We start from the raw sequence: 26034 nt of genomic DNA, 5'->3' as shown, positions 1-26034 counted from the left end.
TTAATTATTTTTGGTTTTTTTTTTGAGACAGAGTCTCGCTCTGTCACCCAGGCTGGCTGGAGTGGAGTGGCGCGATCTTGGCTCACCACAACCTCCGTCTCTTAGGTTCCAGCGATTCTCCTGTCTCAGCCTCCTGAGTAGCTGGATTTACCAGGCACCTGCCACCATGCCTGACTAATTTTCATATATTTTTAGTAGAGATGGGATTTTGGCATATTGGCCAGGCTGATCTCAAACTCCTGCCCTCAAGTGATCTGCCTGCCTTGGCCTCTTAAAGCGCTGGGATTACAGGCGTGAGCCACCACGCCAGGCCTGGTTTGGTAATTTTTAATGTTATTCCTTCAGTGTTACTCCAAAGTAGTTTTTTGTATTTTTCCATTGTAAAATCATATATCCTAGAATTTATGGATAACATAAAAGGGGTAATAACCTCAAGCCCAATCATAACCAGTGTTAAGACTTTGGTATGTTTCTTTCCAGTATTTTTTTATAATCCCTTCTTAAAAAAATTAAAATAATACAGTATTGTTTTTCTTCCAGTCTAAAAGTAATGCCTACTCAGAGAGCTTGGAAAATAAAGACCATCATAAAGGGGAAAAAACAAAAATAATGTATTAGAACCATCCAAAGATAACTACAGTCAAATACATTAATTTGATGTAATCTTTCCTGTATTTTTTCTGAATATATAAAAATACTTTTTTCTTTACTAAAATGGTGTCATACTTAATACTACTTTGTACATTGTATTTTTCATTTGCAATATATTGTGAATGTTTTGTCATGTTAATAGTTTTGTATATACTCTTTAGTGGTGTGTAGAATATGAGCATATTTAAGTATGTTTATTTAGCATACTTAACCATCCCCTGTCACTGGACATTGAAAGTGTTTCTAATTTTTTACCATTATAAATAATACCATAGTTAATATCTTTGTCCATACATCTTTCCATGCATCTATGATTGTTTCTTTAGGAATAGATTCCTAGAAGTGGAATAGCTGGGTCAAAGGGTATGTACATTTTAACGCTTTTGATACATAAAAATGTCAAATTTTAAGCTAATCACTTGTTATATTCTGTCCTGTATTGCTAATTATTTTATGTGTCTGTCTTGTCTCCCTAATTAGAATGTAAGCTTAATGGCAAGGGAGGTTTCTTATATATTTAATGTATCCTTTGACAGTGTGGTTTACAATTTTGGACTCTGGAGTCATCTCAACACATACTGTATTGATTTAAAACAGTGTTTCTCTAGACTGTTGAATGTCATAAACTTGTACACTAAAATATATATGTACTTATATTTATCCATATGTGTATATTTAGAGTAGAGATAGGCTTGCAAATTTTCAGTTTTTCCACGAGAGAATATTAAAAAGAAAACCAACTACCATTTTCTTATCAGCATCATTTCATAAAGTAAATATTTAACAACAAAAAGGTTCTAATCTCTGAAAAAAGGGCAGGCCTTTAAACGGAACATTTTAGCTTTTTGAAAAACTTACTGCCTTGTCCATATTTTTCTCATTTTGTGTTGGACTGGTGAATCTTCACCTTAGCCTAGCAGTTGTCAGTAGACCAACATTAGGGAATCACTGATTTAAAAGACTTAGAATATTAAAAGATAAATCCTTTTGCAAAATAAATAATTCTTCCCCTTCTCCATGAGTCTGTATTCTCTACAAAATCAAGTACAAATGTGCAGGTGATGCCATTTCATTATACAGAATTGGTATATATCTATGTACAAGTTCTGTAGTAAGCAAACTAGACCCTGCTGATGGACATCTGAATATATATTTCCAGTTGCCAAAAATAAAAACTGTTCTTTTTGTAGGGAATTTAAGACAGGATAAATATGGTGTAGTGGAAAGAGGCAAGTTTTTAGAGTCAGAAGGCCTTGCTTGAATCCTGGCTCTAGCATTAAGTCATTTAATTTTCCTTTAGCTTCCTTGCTTGAAACATTAGGATGATACTATCTTCTTCAAAGTGTTTTGGTAGCTCCTATTACAGCAGTTCCTTCACTATCATGTAATTATTTTTTTACACATCTGCCTTCCTCATGAGACCATGGGCTCCGAAGAGCAGGAGTCATGTCCTTGTTTTGCAATCTCAGGTCCTAGCATAGGGCTTCAGGCATAGCAGATGCTAAATAAAATGATTGTTGAATCAATACAGGATTGTTGTGAGAATTATATGAGGTAATATATGTGAAAGCTCTTTGTAAACCCTAAACATTATACAAGTGTTAATTGTTTTTATTGTCAATAACAGCTATCTTTGAGAGCTATCAAAACTTTGGGAAAAGAGAAAATTACCCCATTTAACAGTTCCATTAATTTATTAGGTTTTTCTTCTATTTTATAAGAAAACATATTTTAATTGAGGTTAACATGGAGGTAATTTGCTTCCTGGGAAGGCAGATGAGCACCTTCCCTCCTTTCCCCTGTGGAAGTGCCAAGATATTAAATGTTTGTTTAATTTAGTTGCTGTTTTAAAATTTAATTATAGTAGGGTCAGCTTATTTCATATTTAAAGAATGGTGCCCATTGCTTTATCTTCTTAACCATATAATTAATATAACCTTGAAGGGAACAGGAGCCTCTGTTATGTCCAGTTAGTTTCAGAGCTCCATTTTGAAATTAACTGACTTAAAAATGTCATCATTTCTAATCTGTTCATAAAGCTCCTGGTGAATTTTTGCCACAAGATGGCATTGGTGATTATTGAGTGCACATACTATTGAACCAGAATTCCGAAAAACGGTGCACAAAATTGTATTCTTTTGGGGGTAAGAGTTGAAAACCTTCATCACTGCTTATATGTTAATTTAATTTTGACTTCCAAAACAGGGTTAAATGCTACTTTACATCACTTTCTTTCTGTATTCAAGTATTGTTTTGTTTCCTGTTTTTCTGTCTTTATAACTACAGTGACTATGTATTATTTGCCATGTGTTGTATGTGTCTGACTTATTGCTGATAATTGTGGTAACAGGTAAGAAGAAAATACGATGGGACCCAGTTAGGAGGCGCTTCATTCAGTCCTGTCCCATCATAAGGATCCCTAACAGGTTTTTGAGAGGTGGGTGATAACTAGCAAGAGATCTGTGCTTCATATGGGTTAAAGGGAACTTTGAATGAATTTTCTAAACTCAAAACTCTGGTTTTCAAAAATCATCTAGCTAATGAAACAATTGGAATAAGAAAAATCTAGAACTTAATTTTAAACCTGTTGTTGGCCACGATTGGGCTTGTAATTGTAAGTGTCAGGGAGTTAGAATCACTTACTGTATTATTAGATAGTAGAGATAAATCATCTCTCTGATAAAAATGGTATTCCACAGTAGCCATATTAGAAAGAATTTTGAGTGAATAATCTATAAAATATGGATGGGGGAAAGAATTTTCTAAATATGATTCTAAGGAAGAAGTAAAAGATTATGTGATGGTATAAACTAAAAAACCTCTTATGTCAAATGTCATATATTAAAAGATAAAAAGAGAATTATTTGTAACAAAGGGGTAATATGAATGTATAAAGAGTTCTTATAAACCAATAGGGTAAAAACAAATGCCCACTAGAAAAATAGGTAAAAGGATATAGAATTATCAGTTTGTTAAAAAGAAGTGCCAATAATTACGAACAAATATTTTTACTATTATTATAAACACAACAGGCCGGGCGCGGTGGCTCAAGCCTGTAATCCCAGCACTTTGGGAGGCCGAGACGGGCGGATCACGAGGTCAGGAGATCAAGACCATCCTGGCTAACGTGGTGAAACCCCGTCTCTACTAAAAAATACAAAACCTAGCCGGGCGAGGTGGCGGGCGCCTGTAGTCCCAGCTACTCGGGAGGCTGAGGCAGGAGAATGGCATAAACCTGGGAGGCGGAGCTTGCAGTGAGCTGAGATCCGGCCACTGCACTCCAGCCTGGGCGACAGAGCGAGACTCCGTCTCAAAATAAAATAAAATAAAATAAAATAAAATAAAATAAAATAAACACAACAATTAAAACAATAAGATATTTTTACCTATTAGATGAGCAAAGACCAAAAATAAGAATATCCAATATTGGCAAGGGTATGGGAAGATAAAGCTCATATATTGAAGGAAGTGTAAATTTTATACAGCTTTTCTAAAACCAGTTTGGTAATATGTATTAAAAACCTTAGAAATGTTCATACCCTTTGACCTAGCAGTTTTTACTTTTAGAAATGTTGCATTCCTTCTACTTTTTATTTTTTCTACTAAAACATACTCCATACTGAAAAAAGAAAATCTCAAAAGAGGGTTGAAAACTGATTCACACTATTTTTCTAGATACAACAAATTGTCACACAAGCATACTTAATGTTGTAATTTAGACTATATTAAATTATTTACAACCCAGTGTATCTAATTTTAACTGGAGTTTTTTTTTTTTTTTTAACCTAGGAAAAAATCCTGCAACTGCTATAAATGTTTCTATATCTAGTTCCTAACCTATTTTTGGCACCCGAGCTCCAGATCATGCATAAAATCAGCCGTAAAATGGGTCAAGATAAGATCCTGAAGATGGTGTACCACCTTTTAGCATGAGTAAATTTTGTTAGTAAAAATTAAGGGCCAGGCTGGGTGGCTCATACCTGTAATCCCATCTCTTTGGGAGGCCAAGGTGGGCAGATTGCTTGAGTCCAGGAGTTCAAGACCAGCCTGGACAACATGGTGAAACCCTGTCTCTATAAAAAATACAAAAATTAGCCGGGCATGGTGGTGCACACTTACAGCCCCAGCTACTTGGGAGGCTGAGGTGGGAGGATCACTTGAGCCCAGGACGCAGAGGTTGCAGTGAGCCATGATTGCGCCACTGCATTCCAGCCTGAGCGATAAAAGTGAGACTTTTCTCGAAAAAAAAGAAAAAAATTAGGTGAGTTTAGTATTATATGACAGGAAAGCCATTGTACACACATGGCCAAGCAGGCATGTCTAATTCTATAGCATTTTTTATTTTTTCTATTTATAAATTAGAATGCCAATTTCCCAATTTCCAATGAGAAATCTAACTTGTGCCTAATAAAGCATAAATTAAACTTCATTTAATTATATTAATAATAATTATGCATACTAAATATAAGCATAATTAAGGAATTGTTTAGGATATATAATTCAACATAATGATATAGAACATGTAAACATAAAAAACAAATAGTGACATAACAGGTTGTTTCTGTATGGTGGGGATTTTATTTTCTTTCGTATGGTGTTTGTTTTTCAATTTTTTGATTGTGGAAAAAAAGATTGCACAGGTAAGTTTTATAGCATTGGTTATTTGTAAGCCCTCAATAGCCTCAATCAGTGGTTGAGAAAGGTGGCCCCTGACAGTACTGGAATTGAGGTGGGAGTTAACTCAGCATCAGCAACATCAGGATCACTAGTGGCCTTCTTTTAGTTCTCACCTTCTTTAACCTCTAAGTAGTGTTTGAGGCTGTTGACTACTTGCCCTTCTTAAATTTTTCTATTTTTTTGGGTTGCTGTACTGTATAGTTCTAGATGTTTTCTTCCTGCCTCTTTGATTGTTCATTCTGTTTCCTTCACTAGCTTCTTTCTTCCTGCCCCCTCAAGGTGGGTATTGCTCCAGTGTTCTGTTCTCTCCATTATCTCTTTTAGTTGTCTCATCAACTTTCACAGGCTTAACTCTCTTTGTTTGTTTGTTCGTTCATTCTTTCATTCTTTCAGTATTTCTTGATTGCTTCCTATGTACTGTGCTAGCCTGATGATCTGAGTAATAGAGAATCAGGTAAACAGGCAATTACAGAATAATTTGAGTATAATTATTTGTGGTAAGTGTTCTGATGAGGTAGCATGCTATGGGAGCACACAGGAGAGGTACCTGACTCAACTTGGCTGGAGGAGGGTGACAGAGGAGTGGCCATGAGGATGACATCAGAAGGAATGTGCTTAAAGGCTGAGTAGGTATCAGCAAAGGAGGGTTGGATCCTCTCAAACTGTGGGGATCAGGCAGCTTGAGTAAAGGCATTTAGGCAAAACAGGCCACGGTGCTTTTAGAGATCTAGAGAAAGTTCAGCACAGTGGGAAAGGGGTAGACAAAAGAGGCTGGAGAGGGCCCAGACCAAGTGGGCACCACCCAGGTGGGGTTTTCAGGATCAGATTTGGTTTTTTAGCTAGTGAAGAAATTTAATTAAAGGCTAGTTATGAGATTATTACAGTTATCAGTATGCAAAATGATAGAGACTGAAATGAGGTAGTTGTAACAGGAATGGAGAGTAGGGGCTGGGCATGGTGGCCTGCACCTGCAATCCTAGCAGAGTGAAACCCTGTCTCTCTACATACACACACACGCACGCACGTACAATTAGCCAGGTGTGGTGGGGGCATGCCTGTAGTCCCAGCTGCTCGGGAGGCTGAGGCAGGAGGATTGCTTGCACCTAGGAGTTTGAGGCTGCAGTGAGCTATAATCATGCCACTGCATTCCAGTCTGGGTGAAAGAGTGAGGCCCTGTCTCATTAAAAAAAAAAAAAAAAAAAAAAAGTAGAGAATTGATTTGACATATAAGGAAGTGGAAATGAAATTAGATGTAGATTTTAGGCAAAGGATAGTAAATTCAGTTTAGTCTCTTCAACCAACCAATAATAGCATTAATAGCATATCCTTGAACACTCGGTCCAAGAGTATTTCCAGGGAATCTTCCTTGGCAGGCCTCTCCCCTCTTTGTTGTAATGGCAGCCTCCGTGTACCTACCTATATCATAGCACTTATTGCACTGAACTGTAGTTGTTTACTTGGCTCTGCCTCCCATTAGACTGTAAGCTCTGTAAGGGCAGGGACAATCGGACAGTGCCTTTCATATCTTTACTCCAGTTTGTAGGATAGTGCATGTAGCAGTTATACCATATGTATTTGAGTTGAATTAAAGTATTGTAAAGGCCACTGTCAGAAAATAGGATGGGACTAACATTTTATTTTGTTCTCAACTTCTCTATGGTATTGGTGACAGTGAACTAATGAATTGTTGAGAACATGAAAATGCTATTGTTTAATGCTTCAGTAGGTTGTCTGGTTTTGTTTGTTTGTTTTTAATTATACTTTTGAAATAGCCACTTTCAAGCCTCATATTTTGGAATTCTTTATATCACCTCTCTTGGTTCAGATTGTAGACAGTTTATGTCATAGGGCCCATTTTCTGTCACTAGATTCCTTCACTAGGTCCTACATCTTCTCTAAAACATATTTCTACCAATTAAAATTGTGGTGTAGTGAAAACAGTAATGGTGTAATGAAAACAATGGTTTTTATTATAAAATGGTAGACTTAACATACCCATTTACCTTCCCCTACTTCTCAGATGTCATTGGAAATGACAAAACAAACATAAGACAGAGAATAAGTCATTGTAATTTAAAAAAAAAAGAAAAGAAAAGGGAGACTTTGAAACGAGATTACTTGTGTCTGAATCCAGGCTCTGCCCTTTAGCAACCGTATGACCTTGGGCAAGTTGCTTATTCTTTTTTTGCCTCAGTTGCCTCATCTGTAAAATTAGAATGATGATAATAGTATCTGCCTCCTAGAGTTACTGTGAAGATCAAGAGAGACAGTATGTCCAGAGCACTTAGGAGAGTTTCTTTATATATAGCAAATGTTGAATTAATGTTCGCTATCATTATTGTTATTGTTATAATGCCAGAAGTTTTTAGAAATTTTAGGGTACTGGAAAACAATTGGAATTATATCGATGGAGGAACCATCACAGAATAAAGTGCAACCCAGAATAGATGCTCCTGTTGCATGGTAGAGGTCAGAGAGTGTCTTAATAGGGCTCTTTTCTTAAACTCTAAGCATAGAGGCAGCAAGTATAGGAACATGGAGCAGTTTGGGGGGAAAGTGGAATATCAGGGCAGGTAATGAAAAAATTGCCTTCAAAACAGTTACTTCCCCTACTCCTTCTCTCCCTTCATATAAAGCGCCCTAGCAGTGGCATTAGTTCCAGGATAAGGCCATGAGAACAGTTCAAGGAAAGTAGATTTGCCTTGGGGAGGATTGGGCAGGCACTGGATTAAGACTGGAGGAAGAAGGCGGGGCGTGGTGGCTCACGCCTGTAATTCCAGCATTTTGGGAAGCCGAGGTGGGCGGATCACAAGGTCAGGAGATCGAGACCATCCTAGCTAACATGGTGAAAACCCATCTCTACTAAAAATACAAAAAATTAGCTGGGCATGGTGGCGGGTGCCTGTGGTCCCAGCTACTCAGGAGGCTGAGGCAGGAGAATGGCGTGAACCCGGGAGGCGGAGCTTGCAGTGAGCCAAGATCGCGCCACTGCACTCCAGCCTGGGCGACAGAGCAAGACTCCGTCTCAAAAAAAAAAAAAAAAGATACTGGAGGAAGAGTGCACAAAGCAGAGCCTTAGCGAATGGACTTCTGTAGTAGATGGATGAGAAGAGTAGAATGAGAGAACAAGAAAAACAGCTCTGTCAAGGATCCATATGCATTAAAGGACAATACCGTCAAAATACAGCCTGCCAATTTTGGCATTAATAAGGTCAAACTGCTTTCTTTTCTCCACTTGTAAAGGGAAACCTGTTTGTCAGTGTGCCATTTACCTGCAGAGACCCACACTCAGACCTTCCATCCCTCCGTTTGGGTTTTGGAGGCAGATTAATACAACTGTTGAGGAAACACATGTTTCTTATAATAACTAAACAATGTAGTCCTTCATTTATAATATGAGTAGGTGATAAAGGCTCATCTACATTTGAGGGAAACTAGACTTAGAAGAGACTAAAATAAACAAATAAAACAGCTGCCTGTGGTAGAAACAGAGATAATGAAGAAGTAGAGTGGAACTTGAGGAAGTTCTAATCACAGGATGTATCGTTACAGAGCCAAGAGTGAATTAGATTCATAAATTTAAAAAACCAGCTTCCTGGCTGGGCGTGGTGGCTTACACCTGTAATCCCAGCACTTTGGGAGCCAAGGTAGGTGAATCACTTGAGGCCAGGAGTTCAAGACCAGCCTGGCCAACATGGTGAAGCCCCATCTCTACTAAAAATACGAAAGTTAGCTGGTCATGGTGGCACACACCTGTGGCACACACCTATAATCCCAGCTATTTCGGGAGGCTGAGGCATGAGAATCACTTGAACCTGGGAGGCAGTGGTTGCAGGGAGATGAGATTGTGCCATTGCACTCCAGCCTGGGCAACAGAGCGAGACTCTCTCAAAACAAAACAAAAAACGTTTCCATGGATAAAAAGTAATGATTAATGAATTAGTTTTATATTGAATTGATTGCTGACATTAAAATTCAGTTGGAGGGTTAAACAATACACTTAAGACCAGTTACTTTTCATAAAAATAAAATAGAGGAAATTTGCAGACTATAAAGAAGACCTACAGATAGAAAGTACATGAGGAAAATTCATCCTTTAAGGATAGATCTGAGTGATCAAGTACCCATTTCACAGGAGTTACAGAAGGAAAGATCAGACAATAGAATGGAGAAAATTTAGAAATCTGAGTTTTGGCCCGGCCAGTGGCTCACACCTGTAATCCTAGCACTTTGGGAGGCCGAGGCGGGTGGATCACGAGATCTGGAGTTCAAGACCAGCCTGGCCAAGATGGTGAAACCCCCGTCTCTATTAAAAAATAGAAAAAAATTAGCCAGGCATGGCAGGTGCCTGTAATCCCAGCTACTTGGGAGGCTGAGGCAGAGAATTGCTTGAACCCGGGAGGCAGAGGTTGCAGTGAGCCACAATCACGTCATTGCACTCCAGCCTGGGTGACAGTGCAAGACTCAAAAAAAAAAAAAAAAATCTGAGTTTTCACGTATAAAGGGCATGCCAAGGACCAAACAGGAAAAAATGCAAAAACAAACCAACAAAAAGTACCTCCCTATACGTTACTAAAGTACTTACTATTTCAGAGGTGGAAAACAAGTTATGTAGACTCAAAACTGAAAATCAGACTGGCATGGATTTCTCACCTGCAGCATGGTTTGCTAGAAGATAAATGCCTTCAGTGTTCTGAGGGGAAATTATTCTCAAGAAAGAATTCTGTACCCAGCCTCACTAATGTTTAAGGGGGGGAGTCAAAATAAGATATCTGAAAGTTTGTGACATACCCCCATTTTGTGACATACCCCAAATTACTTGAAGATACACTCTGGTAAAATGAAAAATCCAGCCTGGGAGTGGTAGCTCACGCCTGTAATCCCAGCACTTTGGGAGGCTGAGGCAGGCGGATCACGAGGTCAGGAGTTCAAGACCAGCCTGGCCAACATGGTGAAACCCCGTCTCTACTAAAAATACAAAAATTAGCCGGGCATGGTGGTGGGCATCTGTAATCCCAGCTACTCAAGAGGCTGAGGCAGGAGAATCGCTTAAACCCAGGAGGCGGAGGTTGTAGTGAACCAAGATCACACCACTGCACTCCAGCCTGGGCAACAGAGCAAGACTGCATCTCAAAAAAAAAAGACATAAGAAAAATAAAATACACTTACCATTCATTAAGTGGAAGTGGATCATCATAAAGGTCTTCATCCTTATTGTTTTTACATCGAGAAAGCTGAGGAGGAAGACGAAAAGGAGGACTTGGGCTTGCCGTCTCAGGGGTGGCAGAGGCAGAGGAAAATTTGCATATAAATAGACTTGTGCAGTTCAAATTCATATTGTTCAAGGGTTAACTATATAACATTCTGTAACTAAAATTAAACAAATTGAGAGTAGTGCTAAAGGTCCTAGAATTTTTTGTTTTAAAATTTACAGGTGTAATATTATCTACTAAAAGAAAAATTCAAATAATACAGAAATACATAGGGTGCAAAGATCCTTATTGTAAGCATATATAACATTTCTACAAATCAAGTTCAAAAAAGACAGTTCAATGAGAATGTGTTAGATGCTTGAGCAGGTGTTCTTAATCTGTTCTTGCACTGGTATAAATAAATACCTGAGACTGAGTACTTTATAAAGAAGAGGTTTAATTGACTCACGGTTCTGCAGGCTGTATAGGAAGCATGGTAGCATCTGCTTCTGGAGAGGCCTCAGAAAGCTTTTACTCATGGCAAGAGGCAAAGTGGGAGCAGGTGTCTTACATAGCAGGAGCAGGACCAAGAGGCGGTGGGGGGAGGTGCTACACACTTTTAAACAACCAGATCTTGTGAGAACTCAGTCACTATACAGTACCAAGGAGGTATGGTGCTAAACCATTCACGAGAACTTCGCCCCCATGATCCAGTCACCTCCCACCATGCCCCATCTCCAACACTGGGGATTACAATTGTACATGAGATTTGGGTGGGGACACAGATCCAAACCATATCAGCAGGCATTTCCCAAAAGAAAAATTCAAATGGCCAATAAACGTGAAAAGGTGCTCACCCTCATTGTAATGAGAGAAATGAATATTAAAACCACGAGAGCTCTACAAACTCACAGGAATTGCTAAATTAAAAAGACTGACAATGGCGATACCAAATATTGGCAAGGATGTGGAGCAACAGGAATTCTCACATGCTGCCCTTGGATATGTAAATTGGTACAGCCATTTTGAAAACCATTTTGGCTTTACCAAATGAAGGTGAAGATTTACATACATTAAGATTCAGAAATTCCATGTTCAGATTTATAGCCAACAGAAATGCGAGCCCCTGTGAACTTGCAGCGTGTGCAAAAATGTTCGGAGCAACATTAACCACAAATTTGAAACAACCCAAAATGCCTCTTCACACAACTTAGACTGGATAAATACATTGTGATATATATTCATACAAATAAATAATATTTGGCAAGGGAAATGAACAGACCACCTCTGCTCCCCTAGAACAGGGATGAATCTCAAAAACTTAATTGTGAATAAAAGAGCCAGGAAAGAAAATACACTGAATTATTCTACATACTGTTCTATTCAAATACACTTTAAAACCAGGCCAAAATAAACAGTATTGTTTAGAGATGCATACCTAGGTATAATAAAACTATAAAAAGACAACAGATTTTTATGATTGCCCTAAAAATCAGGAAGCAGGATACTCTAGAAGTGAAGGGAGGTTGGAGGGTGTGATCAAGATGGGCAGGCAGAGGGTTTCTGGGTGCTGGCAGTATTCTGTTTCTTGACCTGGATGATGGTTATTTGACCTATTTTAATAATTTGTTAAGCTCTTTATGCAGTATTCTGTTTCTTGAGCTGGATGGTGGTTACTTGAGCTGGATGGTGGTTACGTGTTCTCTTTTTAATGATTTGTACATTTAAGGCCGGGTGCGATGGCTCACGCCTGTAATCCCAGCACTTTGGGAGGCCAGATCACCTGAGGTTGGAAGTCTGATACTAGCCTGACCAACATGGTGAAACCCTGCCTCTACTAAAAATACAAAATTAGCTGGGCGTGGTGGCGCAAGCCTGTAATCCCAGCTACTCGGGAAGTTGAGGCAGGAAAATCGCTTGAACCCAGGAGATTAAGGCGGTAAGCCAAGATCACACCATTGCACTCCAGCCTGCGCAACAGTGAAACTCCATCTCAAAAAAATTAATTAATTAATTAATAATAATAATTTGTACATTTATATTTGTGTAAATTCTAATGCATGCCATATTTAACAATAAAAGGAGTTAAATTTAAAAAGCAAAGATCCTGCCTCACATCTTCACTCAACCACCATTAACAGGCCAGTCTTTCCAGATGTGGTTCTTTCTGAAGAGTGTTAAAAAAATAAAAGTTTGTTTTCCAGAAAGTATTAGGGGTAATAAGATACAGATCTTTGTAGGGGAAAAAAGAAAGCTTATTTCAATAAAATCAGAAAAGTGGGAAAATCAAGAAAGAGTGGTAAATAAAAAATACATAAGATTGCAGGGACAAATCTAAATAAGAAGAAATCAAGATCAAATGGACCTTATCTGTGGAATGTATTTATTTTACTACTTTAATAGGCTTAAAGAAAAAGTGTGACTTTGCTGTATTAAATAAAGCATTTAATAAAATTTGATATTTAATGTGCTCATTTTGTTAAAATGCATCCAGTACCCTTATGACATATATGCTTTTCTGTATGTTACATTTGAATACAAACTTTGTGTTGGGTGCGCAGTGGCTCATGCCTGTAATCCCAGCCCTTTGGGAGGCTGAGGCAGGAGGATCTCTTGAGCCCAAGAGTTGGAGACCAGCCTGGGCAACACTCTGTCTCTAAAAAAAAAAACTGAAAAATTAGCTGGGTATGGTGGCACACACCTGTGGTCCCAGCTACTTGGGAGGCTGAGATGAGAGGATTGCTTGAACCTGGGAGGTCAAGGCTACAGTGAGCAGTGATTGCACCACTACATTCCAGCCTGGGCAACAGAGCAAGACCCTGTCTCAAAAACAAACAAACAAACCCCACATCCATTCCTGGTAAGGGAAAACATTCTTATGCATCCAGGGATAAAATATTTATGACAGAATACTATAGAAAACAAGTAGTAAATATCATATATGATTTATCATTTATTGGTAAGAAACCAATAGCAAACATAATATATAATGGCAAAACCTTACCAGTATCCTCATTAAAGTAAAAAAACAAGACAAAGATGTCAACTGTCATCTCCACTATTCAACTTTGTTCTGGAGTTTTCAGCCAATACAGTAGAAAACCAGGAAAAAAAAAGAAAAAAGAAAAAAGTACACATATTGGAAAGGAAGAGTTAAAGTTGGCATTAATAACAGATTATCTGATTGTCTACCTATTAAATTCAAGATATTTCATGGTAACTAATACTAGAGTTCAGAAAATTGACTAGACAAAAACTTGTAAAAACCACCTTCTTATATATTAACAGCAACCAATTAGAAAATAAAAGAGGTATTTAGTTACAATTGTATGGAAATTTATGAAGTACTTAGAAATAAAAAAACAAGAAAACAATGAAACTATTGATGAAATACAAAAACTAGCTTGGGCGACCAGGTGCCATAGTTCATGCCTGTAATCCCAGCGCTTTGGGAGGCTGAGGTGGGCGGATCACCTGGGGTCAAGAGTTCAAGATCAGCCTGGCCAGCATGACGAAACCCAGCCTCTACTAAAAATACAAAAATTAGCTGGGCATCGTGGCGTTCGCCTGTAATCCCAGCTACTCGGGAGGCTGAGGCAGGAAAATTGCTTGAACCCAGGAGGCGGAGGTTGCAGTGAGCCAAGATAGCGCCACTTACACTCCAGCCTGGGCGCCAAGAGTGGGACTCCGTCTCAAAAAAAAAAAAAAAAAAAAAAAAGCCAGATGCAGTGGCCCCTGCCTGTAGTCCCAGGTACTCTGGAGGCTGAGACTGGAGAACGGCTGGAACCCGAGAGGCGGAGGTTGCAGTGAGGTGAGATCACACCACTGCACCCCAGCCGGGGGACAGAGCAAGACTCCGTCTCCAAAACAGAACAACAACCCCCTCCCCGAAAAAGAAAAATAGCTGGTTGAATTCGCGTGCGCCTGCAGTCCCAGCTACGCCAGAGGCTGAGGTGAGAGAATCGCCTGAACCCGGAGGCGGAAGTTGCAGTGAGCGGAGATCGCGCCACTGTACACCAGCCTGGGCGACAGAGTGAGACTCGTCTCAAAAAAAAAAACGAAAGAAACTATACTCACGGACATCAAAAAAGACAAGAATAAATGGCTAGGGATTATGTTCCTTAATGGGTTATCCCAGATAAAATCCTCAAGGGACTTTTTAAAAATTCAATTTTAAATCCCGTAGAACTTCCGGTTTAACAGAAAAATTGCAAAAATGGTGGAAATTCTCCCGTATCCTGGCCGGGCACGGCGGCTCACGCCTGTAATCCCAGCACTTTTGGAGGCCGAGGCAGGTGGATTGCTTAAGCTCAGGAGTTACCAGCCTCAAGACCAGCCTGGGCAACGAGGCGAAATGCCATCTCTACCAAAAATACAAAAAAAATAGCTGGACGTGGTGGTGCGCGCCTGTGGTCCCAGCTACTCATCAGGATGCTGAGGTGGAAGGATTGCTTGAGCTCCAGAGGTGGAGGTTGCAGTGAGCTGAAATTGCGCCATGGCACTCCAGCCTGGGCGACAGAGCAAGACCCCATCTCAAAAAAAAGAAAAAAAGAAAAAAAGGAAAAAATTTTATCCTGTATCTGCCCAGATTCCCCAAATGTTATTTTGTCTTTTACTTTATCCTGCTCCCTCTCCTCTCTCCCTTCCCCCGTTTATACACAATACGTATATGCATATTTTTCTGTTTCAACCATTTGAAAATTGCAGACATGATGTCTTCCTCTCTCTCTCTTTTTTTTTTTTTTTTGAGACAGGGTCTCGCCCTGTCGCCCAGGCTGAAGTGCAACAGCGCAATCTCAACTCATTGCAGCCTCCGCCTCCCAGGTCCAGGTGATTGTTCTGCCTCAGCCTCCCCGAGTAGTTGAGACTGCAGGTGTGCGCCACCACACCCTATATTTTTTTAGTAGGGTCAGAGTTTCACCATGTTGACCAGGCTGATCTCGAACTCCTAACCTCAAGTGATCTACCTGCCTTGGCCTCCCACAGTGCTGGAATTACAGATGTGAGCCACCGAGCCCAGCAGATGTCTCTTTTTTTTTTTTTTAGAGGTGAAGTTTTGTTCTATCACCCCGGCTGAAGTGCAGGGGTGCAATCATAGCTTACTGCACTCAAGCGATCCTCCAGTCCACCTCAGCCACCCATGTAGCTGGGACTACAGGAATGCACCACCATGCCAGGCTAATTTTATTTTAGCGGGGTCAGTAGAGATAGGGTTTCACTATTTTGCCGTATCTCTTTATGTCTGTGTAGCAACGTGTTTGCACCTGAAAAACAGACATTCTCTTCCATAACTGCAGAACCTGTATGAAAATTAGGCGTCAACACTGATTATTAACCCTATAAATAATGGGTAAAATTAATACTAGTATATAAGTTACAGACCTTGTTTCAGATTTTGCCATTATTATTTTGCCACTATCCTAATATTGTTCTTTTGGTTTGTTTGTTTGTTTTGAGATGGAGTCTCGCTCTGTCACCCAGGGTGGAGTGCAATGGTACAATCCCGGCTCACTGCAACTTCCACCTCTCGGTTTCAAGTAATTCTCATGCCTCAGCCTCCCGAGTAGCTGGGATCACAGGCGCCCACCACCACTCCCAGCTAATTTTTGTATTTTTAGTAGAGATAGGGTTTCACCATGTTAGTCAGGCTGGTCTCGAACTCCTGCCCTCAGGCAACCTGCCTGCCTCGGCCTCCCAAAGTGCTGGGACTACAGGCATGAGCCACCGTGCTGGGCCAATAATGTTCTTTTTTTTTTTTTTTTTTTTTTGAGACAGAGTCTCGCTCTGTCGCCCGGGCTGGAGTGCAGTGGCCGGATCTCAGCTCACTGCAAGCTCCGCCTCCCGAGTTTACGCCATTCTCCTGCCTCAGCCTCCCGAGTAGCTGGGACTACAGGTGCCCGCCACTTCGCCCGGCTAGTTTTTTGTATTTTTTAGTAGAGACGGGGTTTCACCATGTTAGCCAGGATGGTCTCGATCTCCTGACCTCGTGATTCGCCCGTCTTGGCCTCCCAAAGTGCTGGGATTACAGGCTTGAGCCACCACGCCCGGCCATAATGTTCTTTTATAGCAGTAAAAAATCCAAGATTGTGTGTTGCATTCTGTTGTCATGTGTCTTTAGCCTCCTTCAGTGTTGAACAGTTTCTCAGCCTTTTTTTTTTTTGACACTGATATTTTTGAACAGTTGCAGACTAGGTACATTGTAAAATGTCCCTTTGGGTTTCTCCCCATTTTCTCATAGTTACATTCAGCTTATGTATCTTTGGCAGGACTACCACTGAAAGAATATTGTGGTCATCTCATTGCACATGATGTTGATTGATTTGTCCCATTACTGGTGATGTTAATTTTGATCACCTGGATAAGATGCTGTCTGTCCATGGGACTTTTTATAGACTTAACAAACTCATTCTAAAATTAATTGCAAAAGTAAATGGAGAAAAATAGCTGGACGTTTTTGGGAAAAAGTAATACAAAAGGGAATTTGTTCTAAATATTGAAAGATAGTTCAAAGCTATAATAATTAAAACAATGTGGTAATGAGGGCCAGGCATGGTGACTCACACCTGTAATCCCAGCACTTTGGGAGGCCCTGTGGTAGGAGATGCTTATATAACCAACAAGTAATATTGTGGGTTGGTGTGAATGGATTACTTTGGTCTGAGCAACTTGGGCTCTGGGAGTAGTAAAAAGTTCTACCTGCCGTTTGGGGGATATGGGAGAGCTAACTGGATCAGACTTCCTTGGCTTTCCTTGAGACTTCTAGGTCCAACAGAAGACCTGTCTTGTGGTAGAGGTAATTGTGGCCTTTATATTTGGAAAGAAGTAACCAGTTACATTGATTTATCATTTAGGCTGTTTGATATTTATAACTAATGAATACTTTTAACAATAAGTTTTTTTTTTTTTTTTAAATGGCGTCACCACAAATGTTCATTAGCACATCTGGAGGTGGCTACATCTTGTAAGTAATAGACTTATTAAGCAATAAATGTTATGTACTACTTTATTTACAAGCTTTTGCATTTAAGCTTCTGTGATGTTCTTTTATATATTTACATATTGTTTATATATATTTCCATTCATATATTGTTAAAGGCAAGAAATTTTGTGTCCAAGGGGATTAGACCCGAATATTGGGATTTTCCTAATTCTACTCTAGAACCTATCGATTTAGAATATGACAAAGATGGCATTTCAAATAAGTATAGGAGGGGTGGGCTTCTTTAAGTCCTTTGGGAACAGTAGCCTGTTTATTTTGGGAGGAAAAATTAGAGCCCTACCTTATACAACACACAAAAATATTAATTCTGATGTATTCAAATTCTGAATATAAAAAATCAAAACCTGAAATTATTCAGAATAAATGAGAATATCTTACTCATTTTATAATGATGCAGAGGTGAATGAAATATAGAACAAGGGAGCTGAAAAAGACAAGATAGAGAGACTCAAAACTTCTGTATGTTAATAGATGCCATAAACAAAAGACAAGGAGCAAGCTGGAAGAAATAAATATAAATAAAGAATTTGGAGTCGGGCAAGGTGGCTTATGCCTGTGATCCCAGCACTTTGGACGGCTGGGGCAGGAGGATCATTTGAGCTTAGATTAGATGTTCAAGACCAGCCTGGGCAACATAATGATACCTAATCTCTACAAAAAAAATTTAAAAAGTAGCTAGATGTTAGCTACTTTTTAATAGTGGCTCATGCGTGTAGTCCCAGCTACTTTAGATGCTGAGGTGGAAGGATCACTTGAGGAAGAGAGGTTGAAGCTGTAGTGTGCTGTGATTATGCCACTACAGGGTCTCACTCAGCCTGAGTGACAGAGTAAGACCCTGTCTCAAAAGAAAAAGAAAAAAAACTTCCACAATGGTGAGAAGACAATCTAATAGATCTAAAAAGTAGGCAAAGGAGGTGATCGGGGAGTTCCAAAAAGAAGAAATACAAATGGGCCAATAAACATGTGAACTAGTACAATAAGGGAAATGCAAATTAACCTGACACCAGTTTGTACCCATCAGATTGGCACAAATTTGAGAAGGTTAAAGAGTATGAAGAAGTAGGCACTCGCATAACATTGCTGGGAATAGAAATTGGTCCATTCTATTTGGAGAGCAGTGTGGCCCTATAACAGTATTATATCTATACAAATTTTTTTGTTTTGTATTTTTTATTTTTTCTATAAAAATTTTAAATGCATATTCCTTTGACCTAGAAATTCTACTTCCAGTAATTCTCATACATTTGCATACAAATATATGTAGAGGAAGCTTTGTTACAATATTATTTGTAATAGTGAAAACCTTGGAAACACCCTTCTGTCGCATTATCTCAGACAGCTAGCTTCTTTCTGCCTTTGGACTAGAAACTAAAACCCGTTTCCCTGGTTACTATAAGTTCCTGCTTTCTCCCTGGGGTAAAGAGCAACTTCTTGTGACATGGAAGAGAGGATGGGTCAGACTTCACAGGGACATAATCCTTTAGCTTCATGTTCCCTTCTGGATATTAAATGTTTACCTGTGAATACAGGTTCTGTTTTAATTTTTTGCTTTTACGTTTTCCACTGGGAGTTCCTGAATCAGGTAAACCAAATTCTATGGTAGATTTTATTAGCAGCAAGTAATTTTTAGGAAAATGGGATTTGCACATGGAGAATTTGGGGGAGGATTTAGAGAGCTACTTTAGACCCTGAAACACAATTTCAGTTTTGTCAAGGTTGAGGAGCCTATGCTATATTTCACCTAATAAAAATTAATGCTTAGTCTCCGTGGCATTAACCCAGACAAATTCCCATGGTTTATCCAAAATGAAATGACTTTTTAATATGTTAGTCACTCTTGGGCTATAAATATGAGAAAGAAATCTGTAGTTACTGGCGAGAGAGAAAGAGGAGTTGCCTTTTTACTCTCAGCTATGAGATTCCTTGACAAGATGTTTAATATTTATCAAATATTGATTAGACACGCTTTACCCAAAAATGTGATTTGCAGAGATCGTGAAATTATTAACAGAAGCCAACAGTTGGGCTGGATCAGCACTGTGTCAGAAATAGGTGAACCACAAAATTAAAATTCCTCCAGTATCCACATTTAAAAAAGTAAAACACAGGTAACATTAATTTTAATATTTTTATTTAACTCAGTATATTAAAAATACCATTTCAACATATAATCAATATAAAAACTAATAATTTTACATTCATTTTTGGGTACTAAGTCTTTGAAATCCAGTGAGTATTTTCCATGTAAAGCACAGCTCAGTTTGGACCACCCACATTTCAAGTGCTCGGAAGCCACGTGTTATGGCATGGCTCATGGCTACTGACGTGGGCTGTGCAGGCTGGACTGTAAGCTCCCAAGGACAGAGGTAGTCATTGCCTTATCATTGTATCCCCAGCACCTAGCACAGTACATGGTACTTACTACATAGCCAGCGTCCAATAATAACTTTTTTTTTTTTTGAGATGGAATCTCGCTTTGTCGCCCAGGCTGGAGTATAGTGGCGCAGTCTCGGCTCACTGCAAGCTCCGCCTCCCGGGTTCAAGCAACTCTCCTACCTCAGCCTCCCGAATAGCTGGGACTACAGCTGCCCGCCACCACACCTGGCTAGTTCTCGTATTTTTAGTAGAGATGGGGTTTTACTATGTTGACCAGACTGGTCTCAAAATCCTGACCTCGGGTCATCCACCCACCTTGGCCTCCCAAAGTGCTTGGATTACAGGTGTGAGCCACCATGCCTGGCCCAATATTTTTGACCTGAATGAGTGAGTAGAAAAATATGAAATCATAATTTCTTTTCTTTTTCTTTTTTTTTTCTTGAGATGGAGTCTCGCTCTGTTGCCCGGGCTGGAGTGCAGTGGCACAGCCTTGGCTCACTGCACGCTCTGCCTCCCGGGTTCACGCTGTTCTCCTGCCTCAGCCTCCCGAGTAGCTGGGACTACAGGTGCCCGCCACCACGCCTGGCTAATTTTTTGTATTTTTAGTAGAGACGGGGTTTCATCGTGTTAGGATGGTCTCGATCTCCTGACCTCATGATCCACCTGCCTCGGCCTCCCACAGTGCTGGGATTACAGGCGTGAGCCACCCGGCCCGGCCCGAAACCATCTTTTCACAGACCCCTCAACTGTGTAATCCATGTGAATTATATTTGTCACGGAAATAGTTGGCAGTAAACTTGTAACATTACCTTCCCTGCTATACAGCCATTTAGAGAAAAATGTAGAATAGACTGCATTTCTTTTCATATTTGCCCAAAAGCAGCTTTAAAAATTATTTGTTGGCTTCAGGTAATACAGTAAATGACAGAGATTTTTAGAGTTGCTGTCTGCTGACCATAGCAACTCTGTTAGATTTCTTCTTTAAATTTGTCTCGCTAATTCTTAGAAAGAAGCATTTGTGTCTTGAGAAGAAGATTGCGTAATCCAACACCCATTCCCTAAACCATGTATCTCTTAGACATAAATAATATCAAAGTCCACTGAGAGTTGGACACTGTTTTAATCATCCCTGTCACTGTTTACTTTGGCCTGATGTTGAAGTCAATCAAACTTTTAGTACCTGTTACAGATCTCCAACTATTTAGGTGTTGTGGGTGATACAGGATAATTATTATATATGATCTTTGCCCTTGAGGAGCTTATAATCCATTTGGAAAAGAAAAACAAACTGACAAAATGCATAGAGAAAAGTAAATGCCAAATAAGTTGATTTCCCGTTTATCTAGTGTTTGCTGTGTGCCCGAGGCTTGGTTATAGAAAGGTGAATACAAATGTATTCCTTTTCCCTCAAATAGCTCAAAGCCTCCTAGAAAGTTACATGCGTAAGCCAATAAACTTTTCAACATGACAAATCTAAGAAATCTTTGAAGTGCAGTAATAATATCCCAATATGCAAATGAGGAAGCTGAGACTAAGTCAGTGACTTGCTCAAAGTAGCAGTTAGAAAGAATCTGGATTCAAACTTAGACATTTATAGGAGCTCTTATTTTTTCTTCCACACCACACTTTCTGTTTCAAGAGTCCTAAAAAGAGAAATTGAGTTCGTCATTTAAGGTAAATCATAGCTCAGTAAATCAGACAAACTGATTATAGTTTGTCTGATATTCATGTATTTACATAGTTAAGGTGTGATCTTATTAATTGTATATGTATACACTAATATATGAGTAGTATGGTATTGAACTGGAAGGGTCCTAGGGTTTTATCGATGAGAAGGGTGGTGTGCACTAGACTTAGGTATTTCCACAAGTAGGGATTCATGGGTAGGTAGGTAGACTAGGCCAAGGTATAGGGGAGGAACTCTGGGCTTTTCAGGCAGAGAGAAGTGTGAGAAGTTGACAGTAGGACAAGGTTAGTAGGAGAAAAGCTCTAACATGTTGGGCAGGGGACTTGGTACTTGAGTGGTGAGGAACCATCAAAGACTTTCAAACACGACTAACAGGTTAGATGTCAGTGACTCAGTGATTCACTGTTTTTTAGTTGCTCTCAATCTGTGCACAGTTTCAGCTCTTGTTTAAAAATATAACCTTAGAAAGTGGGATTTTGATTTTAAAAAGTAAATATAGAAGGCCTATGTTAGGTTGGTAATAAATGTTTGTATAACATGTTTATTAGGTGTCTAGTGTTGTCCTAAATATTAACTTTATACTAGTATCTATTACCAACATATAAAAGTACGTTCATCTTTAGGGTCACAACTATAGTAGCTTCTTATTCCATCCACTATGTATTTAAGCATCTTTGTTTCTGAAGTTAGGCAAGGGTTTGTATAGATTGGTATAAACATTTTAAGGATAACAGAAATTATAATAAACTTTTTTTGTTTTTTTTTTTTACTCTAAAACAACCTTGAAGTAATTTTTAGTAAACTAGTTGAGGCTGGGCGTGGTAGCTTACGCCTGTAATCCCAGCACTTTGGGAGGCCAAGGCAGGCGGATCACCTGAGGTCAGCAGTTCGAGACCAGCCTGGCCAACATAGTGAAACCCCGTCTCTACTGAAAACACAAAAATTAGCCAGGCATGGTGGCGGGCACCTGTAATCCCAGCTACTTGGGAGGCTGAGGCAGGACAATCACTTAAACCTGGGAGGCAGAGGTTGCAGTGAACTGAGATCGCACCACTGTACTCCAGCCTGGGTGACAGAGTGAGACTTGGTCTCAAAAAAAAAAAAAAGTAGTTGATATAATTTAGACTTCAGGACACTTTCAAATATAAATTGTAGAAACAGCTTTTCTTAGTAAAGCTCTTAATAGGATGAAAGATGCTCTCTGAGATAAATATAAGGAGATTCTTTGTTAACCACCATAAATCCAGGATGTTAAAGTCAAAATTTTACTGTAACTCCTTAACAGCCAGTTTCCATTTTAAGTGTATAATTATATCTTGTGGAAAAATCATAGATTTTATGTGTGTGTATTTTTATTTATACATGACTCATTCACATTCGTGATTATATTTATTTAGTTCTCTAATGTTCACAGTTTAATTTAGTTGGCCTGTGTTTTTTTCTCCTCTGAGGAAATTAGAAAATTTGTCCTGTTAGCTTTTGGATTATTAAACCCTTCCTCCTTCTTTTCTTGAAAATTTCAAGTTATCAGCCATTTTCTTGAATTTATCATGCTTTTTACAGTTATCAAAATCTGAAGGTAATCATAAAAAATAGAAGTAGAGACTAGCTCCTTAAAATCTTAAGTAGTATGTGTGAATAAGAAGTATTATTAAGAAGTATATCCATGTTATAAATCTAAACAAATAAGAAGTATATCCATGTTATACATCTTTCCTGATCCCCTTTTAAGGCTAAAATGATTGTTACCTAATTTTGTTTGTGCTTTTAAACTGGTAGGACACCTGTGGAAAACTGTCCTCTTCTCTCCTAGGCCACAGACCTCCACCAGCACGAAGTGGACATCGCTGCGTGGCAGATAATACCAACCTATATGTGTTTGGAGGTTATAACCCAGATTATGATGAATCGGGAGGGCCTGATAATGAAGACTATCCTCTCTTCAGGGAACTCTGGAGGTATCATTTTGCTACAGGAGTATGGCACCAGATGGGCACAGATGGCTACATGCCCCGGGAATTGGCATCTATGTCACGTGAGTACAAGCAGTTCGTAACTCCTGACTTTATGAAATGTCTGAGAAGCCAGGTTCACTGTCCCATATTCCTTGTTAATAATTTATAACACCATATTGTGATTTCGTCCTGTGGGTGGATAGGCTTTTTACTAGGGTAATAACATAGCATGGTGATTCTAAACTATTTGGGTCCTGAGTTTGAATTCAGCTTGTCAGGTGAGTTTTAGCTTTAATTTCCTAACTTGTAAAATGGGATTAATAATATCCTAGAGGGTTCAATATAAAGTATCATGTATATGCTAGGCAAAATGTAGTAGAAGGTCAACAAATGGGGCTTAGGACAATGACAGTTAATAGCTATTGAGCAAAGTACAGGCATACCTCAGAGATATTGTGGGTTTAGTGCCAAACCACCACAATAAAGCGAGTCACACAACGTTTTTGGTTTCGTAGTGCATATAAAGTTATGTTTACACTATGCACTAGTCTCTTTAGTGTGCAATAGCATTATATCTAAAAAAGTACATACCTTAATTAAAAATACTTTATTGCTAAAAAGTGCTGACAACCAACCGAGTCTTCAGCAAGTTGTAATCTTTTTGCTGGTGGAGGGTTTTGTCTCGATGTCGGAGGCAGCTGACTTATCAGGGTGGTCATTGCTAAAGGTTGGGGTGACTGTGGCAGTTTCTTAAGACAACACAGAAGTTTGCTGTATCAACTGGCTCTTCCTTTCACAAAAGATTTCTCTGTAGCATGTAATGCTGTTTGATAGCATTTTACCCAGAGCAGAACTTCTTTCGAAATTGGAGTCAAATCCTCTCAAACCCTGCTACTGCTTAATCGACTAAGTTTAAGTGATATTCTAAATCCTTTCTTGTCATTTCAGCAGTGTTCCCAGCATCTTCATTAGGAGTAGATTCTATCTCAGGAAACCACTTTCACTGAGCACAGTGACTCATGCCTGTAATCCCAGCACTTTGGGAGGCTGAGGCAGGAGGATCACTGGAGCCCAGGAGTTGAAGACCAGCTTGGGCAACATAGTGAGACCTTTTCTCTACAAAAAATATAAAAATTAACCAGGCGTGGTGCTGCACGACTATATTCCCAGCTACTTGGGAGGCTGAGGTGGGAGGATGGCTGGACCCCAGGAGGTTGAGGCTGCAGAAGCTGTGATCATGCCACTGCATTCCAGCCTGAGTGACAGAGTAAGACCCTGTCTCAAAAAAAAAAAAAAAGAAAAGAAAAGAAAAAGAGGCCGGGCATGGTGGCTCATACCTGTAATCCCAGCACTTTGGGAGGCTGAGGTGGGTGGATCACAAGGTCAAGAGTTTGAGACCCAGCCTGGCCAACATGGTGAAACCCTATCTCTACAAAAAATACCAAAAAAAAAAAAAAAAAAAAAAAATTAGCTGGGCACGGTGGCAGGCGCCAGTAATCCCAGCTACTCGGGAGGCTGAGGCAGGAGAATCGCTTGAACCCGGGAAGGAAGAGGTTGCAATAAGCCAAGATCGCCCCACTGCACTCCAGCCTGGGCAATAAGAGTGAGACTCCGTTTCAAAAAAATTTTAAAAAAAATTAAAAATCTGTTGTTTAGTGTAGCCACTTAGCTGGATCTTTTGGATAACTTGCTGCAGCTTCTACATCAGCACTTGCTGCTTCACTTTGTACTTTTATGTATTGGAGATGGCTTCTTTCCTTAAACCTCTTGAACCAACCTCTGCTAGCTTCCAACATTTCTTCTGCAGCTTCCTTACCTCTCCCCACCTTCATAGAGTTGAAGAGAGTCAGGGCCTTCCTCTGAATTAGGCTTTGCCTGAAGGGAATGTTGTAGTTGATCATCTGTCCACTTAAACTTTCTGCACTATCAGCAATAAGGCTGTTTTGCTTCCTTATCATTCGTGTGTTCACTGGAGTAGCACTTTTAATTTCCATCAAGAGCTTTTCTTTGCATTCACAACTTGGCACTAACTGTTGGGTGCAAGAGGCCTAGCTTTCGGCCTCTTTGCTCTCCACATGCCTTCCTCACTAAGCTTAGTCAATTCTAGCTTTTGATTTAAAGTTAGATACGGTAGACTCTTCTTTTCACTTTATTACTCAGAGATAAGATTATTCACTGGCCTAATTTCAATCTTGTTGTGTCTCAGGGAATAGGGAGGCCGGAGGAGAGGGGAAAAAGATGAGGGAATGGCTGATTGGTGCAGTCAAAACTCACAGCATTTATTGATTAAGTTCACTGTCTTATACGGGCGTGGTTCATGGCGCCTCAAAACAGTTACAATAGTAACGTCAAAGATCACTGATCAGTGCTGGCGTGGTGGCTCAGGCCTGTAATCCAGCAATTTAGGAGGCCAAGGCAGGAGGACCACTTGAGGCCAGGAGTTCAAGACCAGCGTGGGCAATGTAGCAAGACCCTGCCTCTTAAAAAAAAAAAAAA

General features: G+C 39.6%; 1 protein-coding gene across 6 annotated transcripts in view; it reads left to right on the top strand.

Moving 5' to 3' along the window:
- The window catches only part of KLHDC10 (kelch domain containing 10), a 69994-nt gene that overhangs the window by 27414 nt on the left and 16546 nt on the right, over window positions 1-26034 (top strand). For 2 of the 6 annotated variants that reach the window (XM_030931833.1, XM_030931831.1), the window contains exons 2-4: window positions 3002-3088; window positions 17458-17481; window positions 23397-23618. In XM_030931833.1, coding sequence (XP_030787693.1) covers window positions 3002-3088; window positions 17458-17481; window positions 23397-23618 — 333 coding nt within the window. The remainder of the gene's footprint in view (window positions 1-3001; window positions 3089-17457; window positions 17482-23396; window positions 23619-26034) is intronic. The other 4 variants (XM_030931835.1, XM_030931834.1, XM_010378780.2 and 1 more) reach the window with 3 other exon arrangements.

Source organism: Rhinopithecus roxellana, chromosome 6 (genome assembly GCF_007565055.1).
Source record: "Rhinopithecus roxellana isolate Shanxi Qingling chromosome 6, ASM756505v1, whole genome shotgun sequence".
In the NCBI taxonomy this organism is placed as follows: domain Eukaryota; kingdom Metazoa; phylum Chordata; class Mammalia; order Primates; family Cercopithecidae; genus Rhinopithecus; species Rhinopithecus roxellana.
This window is presented reverse-complemented; position numbering and strand designations above follow the sequence as displayed.